This window comes from Colias philodice, chromosome 1 (assembly GCF_061535455.1).
Source record: "Colias philodice isolate Cphi_HAF_F1 chromosome 1, ilColPhil1 Martin Lab GWU primary, whole genome shotgun sequence".
Taxonomy (NCBI): Eukaryota; Metazoa; Arthropoda; class Insecta; order Lepidoptera; family Pieridae; genus Colias; species Colias philodice.
Window position 1 is genome coordinate 5,065,445 of NC_143086.1, and position 22,124 is coordinate 5,087,568.

The window sequence follows — 22,124 nt, forward strand, 5'->3', positions numbered from 1 at the left end:
GCTGAGTTGAGAAGTTTTTCTTTCTGTTATTTTACTTTTTTAGGTTTACAATGTTCGATATTTTGTTTTGTATTTCTTTACAGTACGTATTGATAATTTAGTTACTATACATATACCTCGTCTTGAGAAACTTAGATAATATTTGTTTTGAGAATACGCAATAAATTGAATAGTTTCTTATAATTTACCAAATTCTCATTAGAATGGGAGAAAATAAAATTGCATAAAGCTAAAATTCATAAAGTATATATATTCATTAGATGCACTTAATATTGAATTAAATATCATAAATCATGTAACTAAAGCACCACTATCTACAGAATTCAGAATTGTATCCATTTTGTACCGCTCTCAGTAAATACGCTTCTGTTATCCAATTCCCTAAAAAACAATATTGAATCGCAAAAGTTAAGCCCATTGAGAGCTTAATAAAGAACAAAGGAAAAGTGATCAAACTCCACACGCTTATCTGCGCTGAATATTTATCTCTAAAGGTAAAATACAGTTAGCAGCCGTTCTCTACGATACGCCTTGGGCAAAATAATTTCCAATTCTCGTATATTTTCAGCCCCAATACACTGTTGTTTTTATGCCGTCGACGTTGGGAAACGACTTGTTGTTTTATGCGCAAAAGAAGAATTTTAACCGTAGTTTCAGAGGTATCGGAATTTTATTTGAAAATAAGTCTTTAATAACCTTACCTGTAATTGTGGGATATTCCCTGTCTATTCTTGATTCTTTCGTATTTTATACATTACTAGCTTACCGCCCGCGACTTCGCCCGCTTTGTCTATAACCTAATAAATTATATACTAAAACTTTCCTCTTGAATCACTCTATCTATTAAAAAACGCATCAAAATCCGTTGCGTAGTTTTAAATATTTAAGCATACAAAGGGACAGAGAAAGCGAGTTTGTTTCATACTAGGTATGTACATGACGTTAATTGTATTTTATTAAGATATTCATTAAGAAAACTAAAATAGGTAGTTTTAACCTTCTGATAACTAATTTAATTAAAAATCCCATGAATAATATTTATATTTCGCGACGACAAACCGTCGCCAAAGTTTCAAGTCTGACGTTTTACCATTTCGTTACGGAACTCTGAAAATATGCGGGCGAAACTTTGGTTGTATATCACACACGCCTGCCAGCTTCAGCCAACCAGCAAGAACCTTCTATTTGGCTTTACGAACTCCAACTAGACATTTTAAACGTCCGTCTAAATTATGTGCGCTTTCTATCCATTTTCAACAGATAGATTGAAAATTGTCCAATGCATTTTTAAATTAAGGCATAAATAACATTACATTAAATAAATTGTACTATGCTTTTTTATTTAAATTTATATGATTGTGGCATTTATATAAAACATGTATTACAAATTAGTTTCAATAAACTTTGATGAATCAATTTATATATTAGATAATGATTTTGTTACAGGTATATACGCAGTATCAAAGTAGTAAGTCATTTTATATACCTACCGTTAATTATCAAAATTAAAATTTATTTTTAAATTGTTTTGATAAAACAGTTGTATAACTTTTGTAATAACAATTTAACGGCACCATAAATTTATGAAAAAAGATACAATAAACTTAATTTTACCGTGAACAATCAAAAAATATTTAGTACCTAAAATAAAAATCAGCAAATTCATTTAGTCGTTTTAAACCTCAGATTACCACTGTATTATGTATAGCTTTTTTGCACAATTAACCGTCCCAAAATAGAGCTTTTCAACTGCATAAAGCGTTAAAGAACCCTACAATCTGCTTTAGTATTTTAATAGCCTCAATTAAACTAAAAATACTTTTGTTACGTAAATATGAAATAATTGTGTCAACTAGGCGTATAATAAACGACGTATTATTATTTTCTTTATTTACATACCATTAAGGCTAATTTACGAGCTGACCCACTTCAACATAGGCACGTTTGACTATCATTATATTAACATTTGCACAGAAAACAAAACATTCCAATTGCTTCTGTTTAAGAATAAACATTAGTACCTACATGAGATGATAAATTAATTTACAATACATTTCGTTGTTTGGGCTTGGGCTTGAATAAATGATATAATTAGTGCAAAATAGGTTTATAATTTTAGTACAGTATACACATTGCTGTGTTTCTAATTAGGTATTACATTTATCAAAACAGTAATCCATATTAGTTACGTTTTAAAACAAGAAAGCTGTAAGCTAAAACTAACCTAAAAGCTAAATCCAATAACCGAAGCGTGAATAAAAACAAAAAATGCAGAGGTGAAAAGCAAAACCACAACAATCCTTTACCAAGTTAAATGGATAATAGACGGTATTCGATAGTGGGAATTATCGTGAAAACCATACGAGTTTAGGTAATGGAGCGAATTTGATAGTTTCGGAATACCGTAGAATCCGCACGTAACTGTGGCACTGCGAAATAAATTCTGCTAAATTGATGGCTCTCTGTCGGCTTATGAAATAGGAGTCTATTTTCTAGCTGTATCGTATCGTATATTTGAAGGTGTATATTTGAATTAAAATGACAGTAAGCTGGAGCATTTTTTATAAACGTGATACTTATTAATTATAATATAGATATGGTTTTTATCCATCTATATTTGGAAGAAAAAGATTTTGATTTTAATTTGTTTTATCACATTATTAATTTGATCTGAATGAAGCTTCATAATAAATTCCATTCAAGTGATGCTTGGAATAAATCAAGAGACGCAATTCGTTTTGAATTTACAATGTTCATATTTTACAATGTACCTACGAGATTATAGATTCTTTATGTTTTGTTAATTCTTGAATATTTTTCTTGAGTTTAAAGTCAATTAAAATATGATATATTTTGTTGAATATTGAACTGAGTGTTGAAAATAGTTTATTTTAAAATATAATATTAATCTAGATCTAAAAAAGATGGATTTTGAATACCATATAAATATTAGGTAACAACAACCGCTGCAAGGATTTTAATCATATCAATTGGATTAATCTTCGCTGGCATAAGCATAAACTCTAATACTTAAAAACTATTAAAATTCTTTAATATCATAATATATGCAACACCGGCGTGGAACCGTAAACGAATATTTTAAATGTTAAAGTTCGTCACCTTATAACCTTACATTTAAATTATTAACTACTTCTCGGTATAAAACGAACAACTTAGTGTAAAATATAATATTTAGAGCAATTTTAAACATAGCGAGAACTAATTTCCTCTCTAGAACGTTCTAGAAATTCTCTCATATCACCCGTTCATAAATTGAGCTTTGAAACTGAGCGAGCCATTCGTCAAATCCCCAGAGATGAATAACGTTCGCCTTTTAACTTATATTACGTGTATGAGAATTGTATCAAATATTCTGTTTGTATGACTACTGGTTGTTATACTACTAGTTGAATCCGAGTTCGTTCATATGGTAGGTACCTACTAGTATAAAAAGCTGTAATATGTTAAAAAAAGTGTCAATTATTTAGACTCTGACTTTCATACAGACTCTATCAGCCGTTTATGTATAAAGTTTGGAATTTATCTTATCTTGCATTGCACGTATATTATGTAATACTCCTTTAATTAAAGAGAATAAATTATGTTATTTTAAGTCTTGTTCTAAATAATTTTAAGTAGGTATTATTGTTTTAATATCTAAAATATTCATAAATGAATGAATGATGTAATGATCGATAATTAATGATTTTAAATACCAGATTTATTAAAAACACAGTACAGAATTTTATAATTTTAGGTCAGGAATTTAAAGATATAATATAACAATCGGTTAAGTTTTACCTTAAATGTTCTCAAGTGATAAAAAAATTGTTACGATTTAAATACGGGTAATATGAAGTAAAAATTACTGTTAATGGCTCAAATTGTTTATTAAAAAAAAAAACGGGTTGCACTCCGGGAGTGCCGGCAGAAGTGAAAACTTGATTATTAACGTTGAGCATGTTTGATATTTTGGAATGGTATCCGTCTTAACGCTTTTTCGATCAGGTCATGTGTCCTGACGCGAGTTAAGGAATACTCATTACAGAAAAAGTGCTCAACGCCGCTAAATAAGTTTTCACTTCAAAAATATTTTGTCTGTTACAAATTGCCTAAAACAGTTAAGTTTTCTATTGAAATCACACAATTTTTTAAATCAAATAAAACATGTTGTGTGTTAACATTATCCACAATTTTACTTAAAACAATGTGCCATTTTATAAATTAATTAACAATGACAATAAGAACAACAAATAATCAAACATAATTACCCTCCATTTTCATCTAATCCATTAATGGAGCACTCACTGTAAAACAATCATGCCGTTAATGAGAAATAAATAAACAACAACTTTAAACAACCACAGCAAGTCTCTAGAGAACTACCCTCACATCAAACAAGCTTAACAATCAACTAATGCAGCTTAACTGCATAGGGTTGTCAAAGCCGCAAACATTAAAAACTATATTTTTTCAATTGATAATTTTGTTGATAATTTTCTTCGCGCCGCAACGCATCACCATTGATTTTCAATTTAAATATATTTTGAAACAAAGTTAAAATTCTATTTATTCATTTTCTATCTATTACTTATGCCTAACATTCTCTGTTAATTTACAACAATTATTTCATACATTTGTTTTAGATCTTCTAATTCTTGCATTTCATGCACTTTTCTACATCAATTCCATAATAATGTAGGTATACAAATCACTACAATTATCAGTTCAGAATAACTAATATTCATGAACTTTGACATTTAAGCTCGATATAGAAACTGAGACAACCCTAATGGTTCTATGTGATGAATGTGGATTTATAATAATAGACTTATGTCTCTTAAAATTGTATGTAGATGAATAGAGGAATTTTAACATGTTTCAGATGAAAGAAATTTCACATTCATAAAATTATAATCTTATGTAAGGGAAAATATTCTGGTTTTCTTTTCAGATTAATATGCCTTATCACTTTAAACATAATTTTAAAATTGTTAAAATTACCTACAACGTTGAACATGCGGTTTGCTCATTTCTTTCGTGTTATCATTTAAAATTTAGGGTGACTGTTTTGATTTATATCCACTTGTCTAATCGCTTAAAATAACGTCAAAACTCTATAAAGTCAAAATTTTTCCATGAAAGAATCATGATTCAATTTAACATTATCTCTCATTTTTTTTGATTCTGTGGTTTTACCGAAGTTGGACATGATTTGCCAATAAGAGTTATACCTACATAGTGTAATTTTTAGTTACTGTCTAAGCTCGCAATAATATCACGCTTGTTACATAATTTATCACCCGCAAAATTTGTAATTTTTATTTATTATGTGTAGGTTAGATAATTTAAGATAAATTTTTATTACGATGATATGTTTATCAGTTCTATCCACTTTATGTTATTAATTTTGTTGATATCAGTATTTTACGGAATAAAATAAGTAGTTGTAGCAAATATATTATATCGCCTGAAAACCGTAATTACCTCGGGTCAATTCAAATCAGCTAACTGTGCATGCGGATTTATATACTACCTATATGTAAAAGTTGAACTAAATGAAGTTTTAATGACTTTGCGTGTTCCAAACAAAGTTAGACGATTATATGGACATTTAAGGCTCAGACGTGCCAATATTATAATCTACTAGCTTTCCGCCCACGTTTTCAAAGAAAAAGCCGCATAGTTCCCGTTCCCGTGTGATTTCCGGGATAAAACCTATCCTATGTATTAATCCAAGTTACGTTCTATATGTGTGCTAAATTTAATTGTATTCGGTTCAGTAGTATTTCCGTAAAAGAGTAACAAACAAACATACACATACACATACATCCATCCTCACAGACTTTCGCATTTTTTATATTAGTAGGATAGGATAGGATTCACAATGCATCTACATGAACAAATTCACGCCACTTGATTGGATAGCGTTGCCCGTGTTTGCCTTTGATCAGTATTAACGTTATTCAGACAGCAATATTTCAAAGAACCGACGTTCAATATATATTCAACGAATATTGTAAATAAAATTCGAGTTCGCTGTATTATGTTGCGAAAAAAGGGGAATAGTTACAAAAATATTCGCTAAAAAGAACCAATTTTGACGGCAAGTTGTTGACAAAACAAGCCAATCAAAACAGCGATAAACGTCGAATACTATTTTCCAGTGTTTTTTGAAGAAATTTAAAATATAATTTTTGCTCCACATTTTAAATATATTGTTTCTGCAATTCTCATATTCGAAGAATTCCTTTATTGTCCGTGAACATTAAGGTCTTCATTGCACTTCAAAATTCTGGACGACTGGATGCCAGGCATTCTATCTAAATTAATCGTTTGAAGCCGTGGATTTCAGCTCTTTAGTTTGTTAGAGTAAATTGGAATTGCTTTGTGTTGAAAGTTATTTTAATAGTGGTGTATTAATTTAGATGCACAGGTACATTTTGTTCCGAATGTACAATTTTAGACTTTATGGGCAGACTTGAAATATTGTTTATTTTGTAATTTTTTCAACCTTCCATGAATATTGATAACGCTATAATAATGTTAGAATTAAGGATGCATTCTTCAAACATTTCCACAATTATTATAGATTTACTTCGTGAACGTCTTCTTGCTTCATAGGCTCTTCTAAGAAACTAATATTTTTCCTTGCTAAAATAACGCGTTTCTCGTTATCGACGTCAGTCAAACAGAATATTCTATACATGCTTTGCCTTCAAAAAATCTATCGCTTATATCAATCGCGTGTAAAGTAATTATCCTCAAAAATCTTTCTGTAAGAAGGCCTATGGCTATTTTAGAATGGAGTCTTTTTACCTTAAAATGGCTTTTTCATTGAACCTTGGGGGTTTTTGCAGTCACATTTCTAGATGTTTCGGTTGTGTGACTTTAGAAGATCTAGCTACAAACGACATGTTGATAACATTTTAAATTATTTAAAATTGTTGAACTGTAACTATAAATTAAAATTAATAAGCTAACGGTGTTCATAATAAAACAATTTTGACATGGATTATTACAATAGGATTACGATCAAAACAAATTTCAGATAAATTATAAATGGAAGAGTAATTAAACCAAATGATCTTAATTGAGAGTTAATTATTTATTCATAAATGCAATTCATGACACTGAACACAAAATACATATAAGTTGGATCAGAATATTTCATATAAAATAGTACATATAATCAAATAGATGAATTCAACCACTTTTTTATTGAAGTAATTAAATATCAGTGGGGCTTTATATTCGATATTCGATTAATTACTGTAGAGTTTTATGCTTTATTCCGGTTAAATTAACTGTAATAAATTAAATAAATAGTCGTAAAATTTCTATGTGTCATAATTACGATCGTTTAGGAAGACATAGCGTGTTAAATTATAATCCATGATATTTTACTCATTTCATTCTGCAAAGTTTAAAATAAGATCGTACGCACGACTATTTTTTGTATATAATAGTTAATGACTGATTTTAATACTAAGTAAATTATTGTATGTATAATATACATTCCTACGTTCTAGTCCACTATGCGTTCCATTTTGTGTCGTATTATATTAATAGTTAGGTACTGTTTAGAGTGCCACTAAATATTCTCATAGGCCGTTTCCATGTCAAGGTTCCCAGAATAAGCTTAAATCAAGCAAATTTGCGTCAAGACGTTATCGCCTAGTGGTATCTATTTTTAACAGGCTTTCAACTTCAATTGTGAAGACATTTCTATTTGATTTCACACTGAAAATGTAGTTTGAGTTTTGGTTTCTTGGTGTTGATTGACAGGTGTTGTTATTAATTGCAGTTGGTTTAAATATTCGATAATAAGAGTAAATGGCGCAGTAGATAGTTTTAAATGTGGAGTCTTAAAAACTATCGCTATCACTCTCCAAGTGACATGCTTAGATGACATGATAAGCCCTTGACAATAACAAGAACAGATTCTGTTCGAATAGCTCAAGCAAAAAGTCACTTTAGAGACACTCTTATTTTCTTCTCCTTTATATAACCAATTTATAATATACTAGCTTTCCGCCCGCGGCTTCACCCGCGTTTTCAGAGAAAAACCCGTTCCCGTAGGATTTCTGGGATAAAACCTATCCTATGTCCTTTCTCGGGTATCAAAATATATCTATACCAAATTTCATGCAAATTGGTTCAGTAGTTCAGGCGTGATTGAGTAACAGACAGACAGACAGAGTTACTTTCGCATTTATAATATTAATATGGATTCTATAAATTAAACATATAACTTTTTCCATAAACATTTGGCAAAGCACACAAATCCACTGATGCTAGGGGATTTTACTTTTATTGAGTACTAGCTAGCTAATATTATATAGCCACTCAGGGATTCAATATATGTCCAACTATGAAAGAATTATGAAAACAGTCCGTCCATCAGTGTAAAAACAAACGAAAACTCTAAAGCTTTGTATTATCTTTTATGTTAACCTAAGTTAGTTACCAACCTTCGCGTAGCATGATGGAATACCTTATAAAAAGTAAGATATTTCGTGTAACACATTAAGGCCCATTATATTTTTCGATAATTCGCGAATTGTAAATAAAATATGATAGCTTAAGTATTAATTTATGTTATAAATATAATTCCGTGTTAAGAATCGACGGTTACGAACTCTTCAAAATATATTATACTCGTATATACAGTAATATTCTTTCATATTATGGCACAAAAGAGACGACTAAGATGTGAAAATACTATATCGTTGAACAAAATATTTCTCTCACATATACGTATAAATTTGATTAAATCGTAACATACTTTTATTTCGGTTGCTCTGTTTTTTTAATATATTACTTCATGTAGTTAATAATTATACTAAAAGTATTCAATTTATAAAAATGAGCTCCCGCGTCCTCCTGTAGAGTATGGGGCAGATCAACGGGCAGATTCATTATGCAACTGTTTTTCTGATCAATTTTCTTAACGGGAAAGTACCTATGTGATTAGCTAAGAGCCTTAGTTGATTAGCCTTATGTGTCCTGCCAAGTATCAAACCCCCCCCGCTTTTCTGTACTCACGCGATAAACACCTGTCCATTGCAATTTAATTTCATTAATAGTACCAACTACTTAATTAATACAATGTCTAGTGCTAGTTCAAAATCGTAGTTCCGAGTTCCGATTAAGAATTCACAGTGACAACTACAATTCGACGAACATAGAAGCCGTTAGTACTATTAAGTATTCGGTGCCGCTGAGAAATCTGCTGAGTTTCCAATAAAGGTGTCAATGCAATAGCTTCAACTATTGCGGGAAATATTTGAACTCCAATACACTTATAAATAAATCGAATGTATAATCGAATTTATTTCTAGACTGTTTATTTATAATGCGCGTAAAATTTGTAGATAGTACGCTGAAATACAATATAGTTGTAGATTGTGATTAATTTGACAAAAACACTTTTTACCAATTAAGCTGTCTTGTTGACGTGTTTATTTGCGATGTTTTCGAGTAAAGAGACTTACTTAGAACTAGATTGTTCTTTCAATTTAAACTGTTAGGTACTTTACAAACCATAGCTGAATAGACTAAACGTTTAATTATGCACTTACTCATCATTTTTTATACGCGCTAACCAACGAATAAAAATTAAATTAATAAAAACAACCTTCATTCAATGTATGTTAAGATAATGAGCTCAACTAGAAAACGCTTCATAAAATATTATATTATGAAGCGTTTAAAACTGCGTTTAAAGCGTAGATTAAAACTGACATAAAAATTACGAAATCTTCCCGGAAAACCTTCTTAAATGCTTTATTGCGAAAGTCTCATTAGTTTACATGATACCAGTCTTCTTTAACTAGGTCAATTAACATTCAGTAGAGTTTTTTAAATAATTTTATTAAAACTCCGCTTAATATGAAATTATTTACTCGCCGTGGAATGAAAAGATACGATGCATTTTTTAATTACTCATCCTACTCGGTATTATGTGCTTGCTACGGGCAAATAAATTATAGTTCATTTTTAATATTTACCTTTCATAATATTCAGTATATCTGTTATGTTTTTGTTAGTTACTCAAAAACACTTTGTATCTTTTTAGTCTAACGTTGGTTCGGTGGTGTAGTTGGTATTAAATTAAGTTGTATAAAATTTTCAGATTAACAATCATCACTTGTATAATTGGACAAATGGGATGCATATTCATTTTGATTTTCAAAAATACATTTTTTGATTAAATACAATAATAATATTTTCAGTTTAAGAACATTGCTCGTACTGGTATTGATCCGAATTTTTCAGCCATAAAGAATATCGATTATGGTATTTAATAATAATTATAATATGAGCTTTACTTTTTATCGAATTTTTCAAATCGGACCAGTAGTTCTTGAGATTAGCGCGTTCAAACAAACAAACAAACTCTTCAACTTTATAATATTAGTATAGATTATAATCAGTTTGAAAGAATAATTTTTAATCAGAGTCAGTAAAAAACACATTGCCAAATATAACAGACTCCGAATAAACGTTCAAAACATATAAATAAACTTTTTCCAATAAAATAACGCATAATAATATTACTTTTTAAATCGAACAAAGTCGGTGAACTTTTTACTTCAGAAACCGTCGGGAAATCTGTAGAGTTTCAAATAAAGGTGTCAATGAAATAACTTCGACTATTGTGTAAAACATTTGACTCCAATACACTTATAAATAGCAATCGAATGTATTTCTAGACTGTTTATTTATAGTGCCCGTAAGATTTGTAGATTGTACGCTGAAATACAAATACTACGGTTGTAGATTGTGATTGATTTTACTACCCACATTTTAACTTAACTGTCCGGTTTGATCTGTTTATTTGTGAAGTTTAATTTTAGTAAAGAGACGTAGTTTATAGGCAGATTGTACATTACAAAAGCCACAGTTCATAGATAAACAGTATACTTATAGTTTTTAAAATACGCTTACTAACGAATAAAAATTGTTATTAATTCCGACAGCAACCTTTATGTTTCCATATACGTAAATGAGTTCTGCTACAAAAAAATTTTTTGATGTAAAAAACTGCCAGATAATATCACATTCGAATAAAAGTTAAAGATGTCTCTGCTATTTATATTAAGACTAGGTATTATAGGCACTTAATTATTGAATTAAAACAAAGTCATTGACCATTTTTTATATTACCTTGTATTATATTTCATTACGTTCACCATGACGAGTATGTATTTAATCTTAAATATATGTATACATAACATTTATATACTTATAAAACATTATCTGTTTTAATATAAAATATCTCTACAAACATTTGCACGTACCGCATCATCGACTTTAAAAAAGCCAGTAAATTAAAGTTCCAATAACAGTGAGCTTAAATATAGATAGCCAATTTGCATTCTGAGTTGTATGGAGCTTTATTTGACGTGTTCACTGTTCACTCATACAACATACATAACAATACCATTTACTAACCACCCAACGACTACCCACTCTAACAAGGTTGAAGGTCAGCACACAAAACATGAATATTGAATACAAAGCAACCGCATATTGTCGATCAAACTGAAAGCATAAACACAATATGTATATCTATACCAGTATTGTACAGCTGAATAGTTTGAACGCACTTATCTCAGGATAAAGGTATATACGGGTCCGATTTGAAAAATTGTTTCAGTGTAAGATAGCCTCTTTATCGAGATAGGCTTATGGTAGGATATGTAGAAGCGGAGGAATGCGGATAAACCCGGGGGCCCAACTAGTGAAACAATGTATAAATGACTAGATTTCAGTCCGCGACTTTGCTCAGTCAGAGGAAAACCCGCATAGATCTCGTTTTAGTGTAATCACACTAATCCGGGATAAAAACAAGTCTGTCCTATCTTAAATTATATTCATCTAAATGTTTAGTGGTTTAGGCGTGAAGAATAGACAGGCCTTTTTTCAACGTGTTTTCGTAGCAATGTTGTATGGACGTGTTATTAATCAATTTTGCGCTTTAACTTCCTGGCTATAGTGTAAATTTTTGCATTTTTCGTTAACTTGCGTGATGAACGGTAAATTGATTAAGTGCTTTGATGCAACGTAAGGTTGAAACGGGGTGTAAAATTGGATAAATTGATGTTTTATTAAGTTTCATTTTGTTGATGTTTTCTAGTTTGGCGGAGTTGTTGTTTAGATTAGATTTTTTAAGTAAGGTAAGCTAGGTTTTCTTCTTAGCATGTATAGGAAGAAATAATATTTATTCGTGCTTATTTATCATCGCATTCTTATTCCCCTGCTATTTTATATTTTCTGTTTAATATACTTATATTGATTATAGTTTTAATTCTTTCTAGATCAAGTAACATAATATTTTATAATAATTACTTCTATAGTAAAATGTATTTTTGTAAAAATTTTATCTATAATTTCACCTAATAATGTTTTTACTTGTAATAGATTTATATATTAATAGAAAAAGAAACATTAAAAATATCACCGACTCCTTAGAAGTCAGAAGAGAATAATATTATGAATTATTAAAAGCTTTACTTTACAAATTTATTCGAAGTTATGCCCAAAATTGAATAACTGCCAGGTATAAGAAACTTTGAATATTTCTATTTTGCATGAAAACAGAGCATATTGGCGGCTATTTTTAAAGTTCAATTTTGGAATTATAGTACCTACAAGACTTTCCCCAAACTTTTTGACTTTTTGTCATTAATAAATATGATTTTGGTTATTTGGTACCTATTTAAGGTACCTAATTTTGTTTCGTCAACCCAATTGGTTTTCGTTAGATACAATAATATATTGAACAAAAGTTGAAAATCTTATTTCATGTTATAAAATCACTTCTAGCATGTATATCACTTTAAACTAAAGCGGGTCTACTCAAGACTTCAAAATACTTATCTGTTCAGGTACAATCATTGAAAGTTATGAACCATTTTAGCATTGTTTCGGATTAGATAACGCGTTGCTCGTGATAAAGAGGTAAAGCTTATCATTGTGTATTTGGTGAGACGTTTTACCAATTTTCATATTGAAAATATTGAAAAAATAAATAGCAGGGGTGTTACTGGATCGATACCAAACCCAAATATGCGATTGAAAAAATTTTTGTCTGTCTGTCTGTATGTTCATTATTCAGGCATCACGTAAAAACTAACGGTTCGATTTCGATGAAACTTGGTATAATTATACCTTATTATCCTGGGCATATTATAATGAGATACTTTTTATCCTGAAAAAATACGTAGAAAAAAAATAAATATTAATTTTACTGCGCGGACGGAGTCGCGGGCGGAAGCTAGTACATAATATTAGGCCTTTAGGACAGTTCATTCTAAGTAGGTACTTAGATAATATAATATGATATGAATATGATATGATATGAATAGATCGTAGGTAATACAGTAGGTACTCTATTTTTTTTAGGCGTAGATCTAGCTTAATGTGTGTGTAGTAAGTTGATAAATGCAAATACGCAAATAAAATGTGTAATTATGAAATTGATTATGACTTGTTATATCAAAGGAGTAAATTTAAGTATCTATATATTTCTTAATACTGAAAACTGAAACTTCTCGTTCAAAAGCTATTTTACCTTGTTTAATCTTTTTGTCTTTTTCTAGGAACAGAGCTCTGAGACAAACGTCAAAACGCAAAGGAATAGAATTCGCTATCGATACTAATTGACATAAGCGTTATGATCTTTGCTAAGGATTTGTTCACCCTGCCAAAGACCACGACGACCACGATCAAAATTTTCATCCAGTCGCAATTTGACAAAATTGTGCAAAACACAATTTAAAAATAAAATATTAAAATTTCCTGTCGTTCTGGTGATTGGAATTTTTTTTTTGAGGTCAATGAATGAATAAAATAGATTTTTCGTAGAAACGGTGGATCCTAGAAAAAAATGTATTTGAAGTTTTAATAGATAATTTTATGATCTACAATTTTGGTCCCATCTGATTATATGATTACCTTACCATCTCGGCGAAAATTGTTTAAAATAAAAACCTGTTTTTTCATTAATTGACCTCGAAATTTTGTTTTTCCGGGTACCAGTATGACGGGAAATTTTAATGTTTTATTTTGAACAAATTTTGTCTGGATGGGAATTTTGGTCGTGGTCGTCGTCGTCGTGGTAGTGTAACCAAACCATTACTAAAATGTCATGAGCTTATGTCAATAATTAGCGATAGCAGTTTCTATTCCTTAGCGTTATTCTATTCTCTGACATTCGTCTCTCAACTCTGAAAATGAAGTTAATTGTTATATTGTACTTTGAATTTATAATGACACGGATTAAAATAAAATATATAAAACCAATTCCCGAACCACATAGCTCATTTATCTCCGACATTATCATATTGTGGTCATTATGTTTCACAAATTAATTTTCATTATTAATGTCAATGTATAATTTTAAGTAGCTTATTGAAATTACTGGAAAGTTATCAGTAAAACGACTGTATTATTTTTTATTGCCTAGTAGCGGTTAAAGGTACGCCACAATTTACTTTATTTACAAATTAATTATTTTTCCTGTAACGTAATTATGAAATTAAGGATTTTAACGGATTTTAAGCGCGATTTATTTATTACATTAATATCCCAACGTTTTGCACTCTTTGCAGCAAGCGTGGTCACGGGGATTTTGGTTTAAAATCCGTTAAAATCTTTTATTTCTAAATTTATAATACTCGCGTAAAATTAAACACATATACCAGTGCATAATATAGTATACTAATGTCGTTCTGTCAAGACAACCTTATCAGTTAATAATTATAACTAGAGGGAAAAAGATAACAGATAAAGGACAAAAAAAACAGTTATTAAATAAACAACTGTTTTTTTATGTATTGGATAAAATTATAATCAAAACATACAAACAAAAAACAAAACAATATAATTATAAGCTATACGAAATTGGATAAATAATATTTGGTTCATAAAAATATATACTATCGAAAAATATATCTTTAAATCGCGAAATGTTTTGCGTCAAATACCTACTAACAGTCTGTTCAAGGTGTTGAAGTTTTCTTTGCATTTATTTTCCAATTGCCCGATGTTTACAAACAATCTTCAACGGGGAAATGTTTTCAAGTGTTAAGGCTGCAGTCTAGCAAAATTGCGTTTTCAACAAGTTATTTGACAATTTTTTCCCGGTTAATGAAATGATAAACTGAATTTTTTTTTCTTGTTTATCAATTAGTGTTATATACGCAATGCGCGTGAATTTTTTCACATTTATAAAGTTACTTTATGTTACCTTAATCAGGCCTTCAAGATAACTCTCTTTCCCCCAAAGACATTTCGAGCTAAGTTTGTGCACTCACTACGTTGCAACCGATTACAATTTATACAATCTGATCAGCGCATTATTATCCTTATATAGTCGTTATTAAAAAGTGCTGAATACAATTGCCGAAAAACTTATGATTTTCCTAATTAGAACGTTATAAATTCATTAAATTTCCCATTTTTTGCCTTACAAAATCTATTGATAAATACTGCTAAAAGTTATTTTTTCCATTAATTTATTCGAGTTGGTTGAAGACCAATGAGTATTAATCCTTTAAAATTTTTTTTTTTTTTAATTTTGATAATTCTTTAAATATTAAAAAAATATTTAAAATAATTAAGAAAAATCCTAGCGAATTTCTTCAGTCGCGCTCCTTGGGCCGGAGCGTTCTGACGTGTGCTCTACGCTCGATTTTCCTTCATACCGAAGTGAAAGTTGCTCTACTTCATTAAATTTAATATTTTTGTTAATTGATTATTTTTATCTTAGTTTTGTGCAAATATTCGTATTTTTAAACATTTGATTTCGATATGGAAAATAAACGAAAAAAATACGCGTATAACTACTAGAAAAAAAATTATCTTCGAACATAAAGTTAATGAAACCAAATAGATTGCAAAGGTGATTGGTAACAATTTCTTTATTTTACGGGGTGTCAGTAAAGGGATGTATATTTCTTTAAAACTAAAGTAAGCTCATAAATTTTCTTATAATATTTTTTTTTTTTGAAGTTACAAAAATATTTATTTTTCGTTTGAGAAATACGAAATATAATATAAACTTGTATTGAGAACTTGAACTTCCCAAGTTCCATACGGGGAAAATGATTTGTTTGCTTCAAAATGATATGCCGAGGTGTTTTAATTTTTTCTTCAAGTCATTTTCAACGTAGTGGCATGTTGTTTGATTATTAATTTTGTAACTTAAATACAGGATGTTGGTTTTATATTCTGATCTTACAGACGCGCTGACAAATTTAGTCCGCCATTTCTAGTTTAGTCCAACTCTAAGTACCAATATTAAAATGAATGGATTATCATCACATCATCAAGACTCAGATGTAATGGAAGATCACATAGAAAATTCAGTGGGTGTTGAGAACTAAGCAAACACAAGTAACAGAGACGCGAAGAATAAAAAAAGAGGACGAAAACGATAATTCGTTGATGCTTTCCCTTTTCGACGTATTGTTAGGGTACATCACCAATCTGCAAAAAACAAAACTGATGATTCCCAATTGCTGATTAAAAATGAAAAACAAATAATCGACAACAGTGGTGAAAATTTGCTGATCACAATGAAACATCCTTCAGTGGTAGCAGATTTACTCATTTAAAATGTATCGGTGAACAGCGTAAAGGAGAGGAGGACAGGAAAACATTATGAATGTGGATGGTGGATTGTATACAGGGTGTAATCGTTAAGTATGTGCAGGCGATTATGACGTTATTATTGCAGGTATCAAAAAACTTAAAACTGATATCGAAATTACTTTACCTAATGAGCAAAATGACAATAATAACTTTTTAAAAGTATAACGAGAAATATCTAAATAATTACTTCATACACTCCCATATCAAAAAGGGAAAATGGGACTAGTAGAAGTTAAATGTCTAATTCCGGCAAAAGACATGAATGCGGAAGATGCGGTTAAAAATAAAAAAAAAATATTTGAAAGACAAAGCAAAAAATAACACTTTTGAAATACAAATAAGCAGACTTCTGCTTCTGCAACGTTTAGTTGCAGAAGCAGAAGTCTGCTTATATGCTGTTTGGACTGGAGTGAATCATTCGTTAAAAATAGAATATATAACAAATTATGTAACGTTTAGTCAAAATAAAATGATGGACCATTATCAAGATTTTACATAAATTGCCTACTGTCAGAATTGATTGTTTCGACACTTCAGCATTCGATGCCCATCAAGGACCCATCCTATATCATTCAAGCGATTGAAAAAAAAAGAGATAAATCCAGTGCAACCGATAAAGCATCAGAATGCTAGCAAAAGATTTATTAGGTTTATCAATATAAATCTATATATTATACATAATTTAATAAATCTGTAGAAGACGCGAAGACCGACATCCGCGCGGACGGAGTCGCGGGCGGAAGCTAGTCAGAAATAAATATCTTTTGTTTTCATTTGCGTATTTTTCTATTTTATAATTTTTTAACACAAGCATTACATTTTTTTTATTATATACAAAATTTGTTTATCCGTTTTATTAGTTAAACTGAACAACTTTCACTAAGAAACTTAGGTCGAAAAAAATGTGTAGAGTTATGCATTTTGTATGGAAAGCTTATTTTTTTTTATATTTCGTCCAAATTTCTTTGTAAAAGTTGATCAGTTATATAAACATGAAGTTGAAGATATCAATAGAAAGTATTCGCAAATTTTGTGTACTGATAAAAAAAAATCACCCGGTGTAATTTTCACGAAAATTGTTTCAAATTGTCATTTTTGGTACTTATTACGAATATTAAATTATGCATACGAATGATTTAATTTTTAAAAATTAAGTGGAGCAACTTTCCCTTAGTACATTTGTATTATTTACATAATATAGGATGACAGGATGCATTTGTTTGCACTACTAGACCAAGCCCTTAAGGAAAATTAGTTTATATTGCAGAAACACGATACACTCCGATAGAAATGGATTGACCGCTGATTTTCAATCTAAATACGGGAATTTTGAAAACAGTTTTAGGATGACAAAACGTGGTAATATAAAGGGTATGTCGATTTGGTCAACCCCTAAAATGACTGTACTATATCTCTTTAACCAAAACAATATTTTATTAAAAAGTAGAGCTCCAAAATGCTCGTTTGTCCCATTTAAATAATGAATACAGCCTAATTAAGTTTAATCAATTTTGCGCTTCATTATTTCGACGCCTTGGTAAATTAAAATTCGGTAGCTTCTACCTTTTATTAACAATTCAATACGATTTTATTTCATTGAAATAAAACTTGCCTTTCAATAAACTGTCGTTGATTCAGAATACGTTTTGCAATGAAATTAAATTACTTTTCATTTTAAATACCAGCCGTTCGTTGTATGTGATTTTATGTCAACGCAGAAAAGGATTAAAATATATCATTTTTATTTTATTAGCTGTAGGTATACAAATAATATTATATACTTCATTGTTAAATAGAATTAATTAACAATCGTGTATTAAATACCGAAATTTTGGAACACTGAATTCCGGAGCGAGATGAAAAATGTAAACAGAATAAAAGTAATATTCCAAGAAAGTGAAAGTATTAAATTCCTCGTATTATTGTACTCGTAATAGTAGATAGGGCAAGCAGGTAACTAGGTTAATAGTCCAACATCCTCTTAGATGCGGGGCTTCCACGTAATTCAAGATCTTTTCGAAATGCAAGGATTTCCCTAGGCTAGACTGAACGGCTAGACGTAGAATCGTACGCTGAAGGCTGCAATTATTTCAAGGTTGATAATAGCGGAGCTACGATGTATGGATGCGATATTGTAGTTACATTTATTGTATTGTCATTATGTTCGTGGTGTGTTTGAGATATTTTGGCCGCGTTTATATGTTGATTAATATTATGGTGTTATTAGGTTTCTTAGAAGCCTTTTTTACTTTCAGTTGATAGTATTAGTAGTGACATTGTATTTTTGTATTATTACATCATAGACCTCAGGGGCTAGTTTTTTTCATGGTAGATAAATCTTGTAAGAGTTGTGTTTTCGTGTCTCTGTTGATTTAAACAATTTTCTTGCATCATGGTTGTATTGACTCGGCCATTTATCGCGCTTTTATTTAGTTTTCCAATTAGCGCTAAAAAATACAATGGCCAAAGTAAATGAAATTTAATATGAATCGTGAAAGCCTTTGTTCATTTCTATTGAAATTACAACAGTTATTGTTCAAGGAACCTTTATCTTGTTTCCTTGGATAGACAGAACGTCTAACTTTTGCAAAACTTCGCAATCTTGATTTTCTAAGCGAATATGATTGTAGTATTTGTTACCAGTCTACGAAAACTAGGCGAAACTTTGAGTTTTTTGAAACAGCAACTAAGTTTGGCGGATTATCAACTAATTGACGGAATAATAAACTTTGCAGACTTTTTAGTACCCTTAATAAGGGTCCCTTATAATTAATTAACTATATAATAATTATACTAGCTGTTGCCCGCGGCTTCGCTTGCGTGGAAAAGATAAATTTTCATGGTATAAGTTTTCATCCCCTATTTTACCCCTTTAGGGGATGAATTTTCTAAAATCCTTTCTTAGGGGACGCCTACGTTATGACATCTATCTGCATGCCAAATTTCAGCCCGATACGTCCAGTGGTTTGGACTGTGCGTTGATAGATCACTATATCAGTTTGAGTTTTATATATGTATATAGATAGATATATAGCTTACAATTTAGTGAACTTATAGAGTTGGTATTAAGTCGCACACGTAACTTATAATAATTATGTATCCCGTGTAATAGAATTATTAATATATTCGTCGAAGTTCTTTATTCTAAAATAACTTTAACTATCAATGTTCGTGTTTGTAATAATAACTAGGTATTACTGAAGAAAATTCGCTGCAAATTATCGTACGGATGAAATAATTATACTTAATTACTCTGACTCGTTTCCAACCTTGATTTTATATTCATAAAATTACGAAGCTTTAAACTATTACTTGGTTTTAAAGTTTTATTTATTATGTAGATAATTGATTTGTCGGACATAATAATATAGTATGCGTGTTTATAGTTTGCGATTTTTTGGGTCCCTTCTTATAATATAAATATAATAAAATCATTATTCAATTATTTTTAACTTATTTAATATGAAAATAGTCATTTACTGTAATTTGATTTGTAAGATGATAATAAAATAATTATGTAATTTTTGCTAAACTACATTAGAATATCTTATAATAATAATATTGTATTTTAGAAATAATCGATAATTAACATGATTACCTATCGAAAATCATAACAACCTCTTTTTTTTATTTTACATTAATTAATAAATAAATTTATTAAATAATAATTAACTAATAAATTTAAATATTTTGCATTGCAAAATAAAATAATCGTTTGATTAAAATAATATTAAGGATCATTTAAAAAAAATACTTTTTTACACTTTTTAATATTTTTAAGCTTTCGCTATTTAATATTCAAAAATATTTTTAATAATAACCATGTTTTACTTATAAATAAATACTTAGCGCACGCTTCAAAAACATTTATTTACAATGCCACATTCATGAATTATAGCTGTTGTAAATCCATGTTCAGTCCAGCAAGCGAGAGCGAAAGTGAAATGTGCATGAATGGCGCGGTCCCGCAGACTCCGCCGTTTCCAACTTTACTATTCAATATATTCGTTTTTTATTTCCCATTTTATTTTTTTCATAGCTTAAACATACTTTTATATTTTCTAGAAACTTTTTCATAACTTTTAAAAACTTTTCGAAACTTTTAAAAACTTTTTTTTGTAAACAAAATGCGTAGAGCGATCTGAAATGGAACGTCGGAACGCACGCGAAGTCTCGCTATGCGGTGATCTATGCAGGCCTTTGCGGGTTTCGGGCGCCAAAATGATTACTGAAATGATGATGATGAGCGGGATGATTGCCTCTCGTCGATACTTACGCTTGGTCGGCATGCGGCAGCCAGGCGATAGCGAGGGAAAATACGACCGCGAGAGTTCGCACGCTGCGCGGCCGAGTCGACGCCATGCTTAGGTCCGCCGCGCCCGTGCGGACGCTTCAACCACCACCGCTTTTCGGTTTACCGGCAAGCTAATGCGATAGCTCGGCTTCACCACCAGCATTTACTCGCGCTTGTGCTTGAAAGTTTATCGACCGTGGGCCCGCGATAATTTCTTTTGCAAAGACGGCTCTCAGAAGCGCACCACTTATGGAGCGTCAAGCAACGTCTTGAGACAGCGCGGCGTCTTGCCGCCACCGCTCATGTTTTATTAACGTGTGACTTTCGATTGCTCGGGCCGCCGACTGCGGCGCTGCACCCATGTACAGTGGGCCGGCGCTATGCGGCTGCGAGGTTCAACGCGCGCAGGCCCCCCGGCGCCCGACGGCTGCGCGGCCGATCCCCGCAAACATGACAGGATCGCTCCGATCGATCCCAAACTAACCTCAAAGCGACGGACAAATTCAACATTTCGCAAATCTCAGTTTACAAGATGGTGCATATAAAATTCACGCTATTAAAAATTTAAGGTTGGCTAAGAAAAGTACCCGCGGGTCGAAACTGCGGTATAAAAACGCTATAACGATGCTTTATTTATTTTCCGCATTAGCTATGTGGAGCACAATCTGTCCATATTAAATGACTTCTACAAAACACCCCTACACACGTATAACACACACGATTTCATGTAGGTACACATATTGTTATTTTTGGCAGTAAAAAAGTAGTATTCCGTTTTGCCCCATGATCTTTATGACGTAATCTGTGGTGTGGTTTCATAGCAAATTAAGTGAAATCACCCGGCAAAAATATAAAATTAACGAAAATTAAGTATAAGTAATTAATAAAGAACTAAGAAGCAAAATCCTTGCCTATAGAAACGTCGAATACATAAATATAGGTATATATAGCGCATAGACGAAATATAGACGAGCAGACATCAACGAGACTGCATCCACAATTCAAATAAAATTTTCTTCAATTTGAATACTTTTACCGCTCCTTAAATTACAAAATACAAAACATAACAGACATGACAGAAAAGGCATAATTAAGCTGAATTTTGAAATATTTTGTTTATTACTTCGCGAATCACGTTGCGCTTTGGCGCCAAAAGTTCCGAAGC

At 30.7% G+C, this 22,124-nt stretch overlaps 1 protein-coding gene across 3 annotated transcripts in view; it reads right to left on the reverse strand.

Annotated features, from left to right (window-relative positions):
* LOC149491113 (gamma-aminobutyric acid receptor subunit beta-like) overlaps positions 1 to 21,027 on the reverse strand; it is a 50,695-nt gene extending 29,668 nt beyond the window's left edge. For 2 of the 3 annotated variants that reach the window (XM_089704406.1, XM_089704332.1), the window contains exons 1-2: positions 20,942 to 21,027; positions 16,257 to 16,259 (exon numbers count right to left, since the gene is read on the reverse strand). In XM_089704406.1, the coding sequence (XP_089560532.1) occupies positions 16,257 to 16,259; positions 20,942 to 21,027 (89 nt within the window). The remainder of the gene's footprint in view (positions 1 to 16,256; positions 16,260 to 20,941) is intronic. The other variant, XM_089704254.1, reaches the window with a different exon arrangement.
* Positions 21,028 to 22,124: the final 1,097 nt, after the last annotated feature.